Genomic DNA, 5,242 nt, shown 5'->3' with positions numbered 1-5,242 from the left:
GCGGATGTTTACAAGAGTCTGAGTCCTCATCTGACCTGGCAAGTCACTGTGGGAAGGTCACAGGCAGGAATATCCCTTTTTCGTGTGTGGCTGTAAGCCAGCACACCTAGGATAGCGTTTGTTCGTTATCACTCCCTCCCTCCCTCCCTCCGTTGAATGTTGACCTGCATTTCTCTGTTGGCACCACAAGAGGCAGTAGTCCCAGCACACCAAAATAAAGAAGGACACCAAAATCAACCCACTGATCTCCACTGCACAAGTAGAGTAGCGGTGAAAGTAGGTGAAAGCAATGGACTCCCACGCGGGAGACCGGGGTTCAACGCCCCGGTGGAGATGACTTTATGGGACTTTACCCCAAACCTCTACATGTTCATCCTTTCACTCCCACATTTACCCCTTGCCTGATAGGTCAGATCCTGTCCCAACCCCAACCCTTATTCTAACCCCAACCCACACTAGGGACTGGAAGAAGGACACCAAAACCAACCTGCTGATCTCCACTGCACAAGAAGAGTAGCGGTGAAAGCATTGAACTCCCACCCGGGAGACAATTGCAGCAAAATAGCTAACGTTACAGGAATCATCAGTGTAACTGCTTTAGCCACTGACCGCTACCATTAATGTTATGGAAGCTGCTGCTAGTTGTTGTGAGCTCATGAGCTAACTGGCTATCCCGCTCTTATTGTGCTGGATTAGCATTGGAAGCATTGAAACTGATGTATCCAGGTATGTTCATTTATCAGACATTATTTAATGTCATTTAAATTCACAGCTATTTCAGTGGCATGGCTAGCTTCCGTTCGACCAGTCCTGAACAGAAACAAGCCAGCCATGCACATAAGCCAGGCTGGACCTGGCCTGTTTTTTTTTTCTCATTTAAGGAGGACACGACCTATAAGAAATACCCCCGCAGGTTGTTCCAGATGAGCTCCCTTTTGAAGACCGTGAAGAAACCTGAGACATTTACTTCAAAGCTAAAGCAACATGACCCTTGACAGAATATGCTAATAACGCTGTCGCAATTGCAAAATCATAGAAGGAATAAGAGGATTATCTTTCTACAGATTTCTATCTCCCCCACTCTCCCTTAACTCTCTGTCCCCCCTCTCTTGCATTGCTTCCCCAAAACCCGTGACCTGCCCAAACATGTTCTGATCCTTGCTGTTGATAATATTACTCAACACTTACAAAACCATGTGTGAACCTATGTGAGGATTGCCCCCCGCCCCCAACGGATTTAGGCCACTGAGGGCATTGAGGTTAAGGGTCTGTCTGCACAGACATGGGAGGGCTCTATACAAGAAACTAGGCCACGTACCCTGAGTGTGACAGTTGGTACACACAAGACAATGCCACTGCTGATCAAAAGGGATTTGAATAAATAATAAATGTCTTATTTCTGAAAAGTTTGGAAACACCCCGGGGCAAAAACAGATACTTCTCTTGATTTAACACTGCACCAACCTTGTCACTGGAATTCTCTCATTCTGTTTATCAATGTATTCTTCCTAACCAGGGGTGTGTGGTAAATCAGAGGTGGGTAAACCCTGTCAAGTGAGTTTACCCACCTTGTTTTCCCTCATTGATTAACACAGTTGATCAGAAAAAAAGGTGAATAAACTCTCAGCTTCATTTTAAAGAGGTGGGTAAAGTGAGTTTACTTGGGTTTACCCTCCACTACACTCCTGATCATAACTCTTTTTAAATGAGGGTCTCCCTCAGTGGGTCCCGAGTGGAAATAAAGGTTTGAAATGAAAAGAAAAAATCTATTTAAAATCTCATCTCACAACCATGTTGCTGGCCTCCTGTGCAAACCATAAAAATAAATGATGATCCACGCTCCATCATCATCCACTTTTACTCTTTTCTTATCATTTGTTGGAAGTTCGGTGGCAGAAAAGCTAAAGCTTTGTTCTTAGCTAAGTAGAGACATTGGCCAAAAACACAGGACAAATGAAAAATACATATTTATTAATGTGTCAATCCTTCATTTTATGAAAAGAAAATTGTATTTACAGTATGCTATACAAACACAATAGTACAATGTGTACATATACCATGAGTATAATACTTATTTGATAAAATCATTTGAGTAACAAAACATACACATATCACATTTTGTAACTGACCAAACCCAAACATAGCAGCAAATAAAGATCCTTCAGAACACTGAACGATAGATAGTCAAAAACATTGATTGTGATATTGTAGCTTAAATGCTTATTTATCAGTGCTGCAAAATGGCATCTAATCTATAGGCTATATTTGCACTTGACACGTTAACACTGTATTAACTTTGAATGCCCTTTATTGTTGAGAAGTTATCAGCTTTTCTTCTAAGTAACAAACCAGTTCTCCATTCAGCAAACATAAAAGTGAAAAACTGTTTCCAAACAGCCAAATCAAAAGACACATTTTGGTTTCTCACGCACTGAATGACGATGTCAGGAAAAACACAATGTCAGAAAAGTCCAAGATTTTTGCCGCATCATAAAACTGCCCTGTTTCAAATAATACAAAAATAAATCTAGCTTAAATTTACTTTAACACTGTACATTTTGCTCAGCATTAGCTCATGTACTGTATATGAGAAACAGACCATGTGTCTGTTTCAGACTGTGTTGTGTCACGCACAAACACACCCTAGACACAGAGACACACTGGCTCAGTTCCAGTTGAACGTTCGGCCCACCAACTCAAAGAACTTCTTGTTGTGTTCATGAAAGAACTGGTATAGTTTGTGGAGGATGGCCGGCGCCACGTGGGGGTGCGCCCGTCCCTTAGAGTCGTGTAAACAGCGTTCTCGCCCGTGGTCCCTCAGACAGTAGAACCCTTTAGTCTTATTAAAGTAGAAGTTTGATGCGTTTATCTGTGGTTCTAGGCTCAAGAACCTCTCTACCCTCTTCATCTCCAGGAAGGGGTCACTGATCAACTTGTCCCCATCGACGACATGGATGCTCTCCAGGGGGAAGTAGCGTAGCCAGTTCAGCATGTGCAGGTAATACATGCTGCGGTTGAGAGCTTTGTATCCCAGGTTGATCTCACCGTCCTTAACCAGCACTGACTCGATGGGCTGGTAGCGCTTGTGCTTCTGAAGACGGTTGTAGAACACCTGGGTGTAGTCCGACAGTACGCGCTCCGTCGGGTCTCTGAGGATGAGCAGCAGCTTGATGTCCGGGTCCATCTGGTGGATGCGTTCCGGGACCTTACTGGAGGTGAAGTAAGCCGGGGTCTTCTCCACCGTCAGCTGGCCGGGGAAGGCGAAGGGCATTTGGCTCCGGTACCAGGGCAGGCCCTTCTGGAAGTGGCTCTCCCAGTCAAAGAAGTGCACCTCGTTCTCCGCCGCCGCCACGGCGCTGTGGAGGCTGAGCATCTCGATGAGAGCGCGCGTGCCGCCCTTCCTCACCCCGATGATGATGATCTGAGGAAGCTGCTGGAGGGTGCCGTTGGGGTGGCCTGTGGCCCCCGTGACGTTGAGAACCAGCGGGGTCAGGCCAGGGGAATTAGGGGGTCCCCTGTCGGGCCTCTCAGCAGGCCTGGAGGGGATGGGGGGGGACTGCATTGCGAACAAGAGCAGCCCAAAGATCAAGGCGGCCATGAGGGAGGTCCTGACCCTTGTGGATTTCAGCCTGGCGAAAGCAGCAAAACTGTATCCCACATTGAAAGAGCAGCAGCCAGAGAACTACGGTCCAGTTGAGATAGAAAAACTGTTCTTCTGTCTTCGGTCACTGCAACACTGCAAGGGCAGAAGAAAGAGGTGTGATTTGCTGGCACTTAATGTTTGGGTGTGAACAGCTGTTATGAATACATTATTGATGATTTATTGATTGGTGAATTATTGAAATTATGAATAAATGATTTCCTGACGCAATAAGAAAGATATGAAAAATACATTGTAGCCTCAGCCGTCCGCTGTGATTAGATTAACATCACGTGTCTATGGCAGCACAGAGTTTTACTCTGTTGTTGAATGTCATCAATGTTTCTGAAGGCTCTGAATTGTTCTATGTTAAACATTTCTTTTAATCAAAAGTGTGATACATGAAACAACAGAACTACTGGCTATCCTTGTATAGCCTAGATATACTGCTCAAAAAGCATTACCGAAATAAATATGATAGCATGATAAATAACCATATTAAATTAATTTAACGTTTGTTATTTATTTAACTATCCCATCTAATGAGTCATTACTAAAAATCATAATTGAGAGTCCAGCATCAATGAGGGGTGATTAAACTCCACAGAAGACGTGTTAAGAGACACATTTGGAGCAGGGTATAGCCTACCTTGTCAATACAGCCACATTCGCTACTTGTTTCAGCACAGGCTGTCAAAATCCGTGCCTGTGAGAATTCAAAATCCGAGAGGAAAAGTAGCCTAGTAGAAGATTCTACTCTACTCAGGTTAGGTTCTAAGACAATGCCATACCGTGCGAATTTCTACTTCTACGTCTCAGTCGTATGTTTCCTACTGTATATTGAACTGTAATCTATCTATCTAAGCCATCCCTGGTTGTATCGCATTCCGTTTGGAATACGCTTTCCTCATATGCACCTTTCCGTTTTGCAATATCTTACCTTTAAATGTGAGCTAGTCGTCAAATAATAATATTCATATCGTTTTCCACGTACTTGAGACGGTCATTGAAAATGATGCATGCGACCCGTAGCTGTAAAAATATGTTCCAGACGCACAACAACTTGCCAGTTTTGTTTGCGCTCTCACTGGCTGCCAAACTCGCCTTTGTAAGAGAATGTAATGCGCTCCAATGTGTCCACCAGTTTTGGAGTTTCGGCTGGATAACGTGGTACATACCGCCTACATTACGCACCGCCTACATTACGCACCGCCTACATTACGCACGGGACTACCACTCCTCCCTACCTCCCGCTCCCATTTTCAGTGTATTACTGATACGTTCCCTAGCGTATGAGCAACAGTGCACCATGAAATCCAACGGGAAAGGAGAGTATAGAGTTAGGTACAGTAGCCTATCTTAAGTATGCGATGTCATTGGCTACATGAAATAAAGCACAGTTGATTCATACCTGCAAGTTGGACAAAAACATATTTTCAAGCATGTCGATGCTTGTCTTGTACCACGATAAACAACAAGGTGTAGTCTACAGAAATGTGTAAGAATAATCTTAGAGCAGCAGCTTTAAGAGTTAAAATGATTAACCAAAAGATGTGCTTTGGGAACTTACAGTAGGCTATGTGAACGCATTACAGGAAACCA

The 5,242-nt window shown here is 44.0% G+C and overlaps 1 protein-coding gene across 1 annotated transcript; it reads right to left on the bottom strand.

The window, feature by feature from the left end:
* Positions 1-2,139: 2,139 nt before the first annotated feature.
* Positions 2,140-4,726, bottom strand: hs3st1 (heparan sulfate (glucosamine) 3-O-sulfotransferase 1). The gene is made up of 2 exons (XM_084459636.1): positions 4,290-4,726; positions 2,140-3,736 (listed from the first exon to the last, which is right to left on the bottom strand). Exon 2 carries the CDS (start codon positions 3,596-3,598, stop codon positions 2,666-2,668), a length of 933 nt encoding a protein of 310 aa, XP_084315762.1. The 5' UTR covers positions 3,599-3,736; positions 4,290-4,726; the 3' UTR covers positions 2,140-2,665.
* Between the last annotated feature and the right edge of the window lie 516 nt (positions 4,727-5,242).

The sequence above is a fragment of the Borostomias antarcticus genome (genome assembly GCF_949987555.1).
Source record: "Borostomias antarcticus genome assembly, chromosome: 28".
NCBI lineage: Eukaryota > Metazoa > Chordata > Actinopteri > Stomiiformes > Stomiidae > Borostomias > Borostomias antarcticus.
Note: the sequence above shows the minus strand (reverse complement) of the source record. Positions and strands in the feature narration are given on the sequence as shown.

Bases quoted from the DNA above. Each gene is read 5' to 3' on its own strand.
- hs3st1 (XM_084459636.1), bottom strand. From the start codon at position 3,598: ATGGCCGCCTTGATCTTTGGGCTGCTCTTGTTCGCAATGCAGTCCCCC.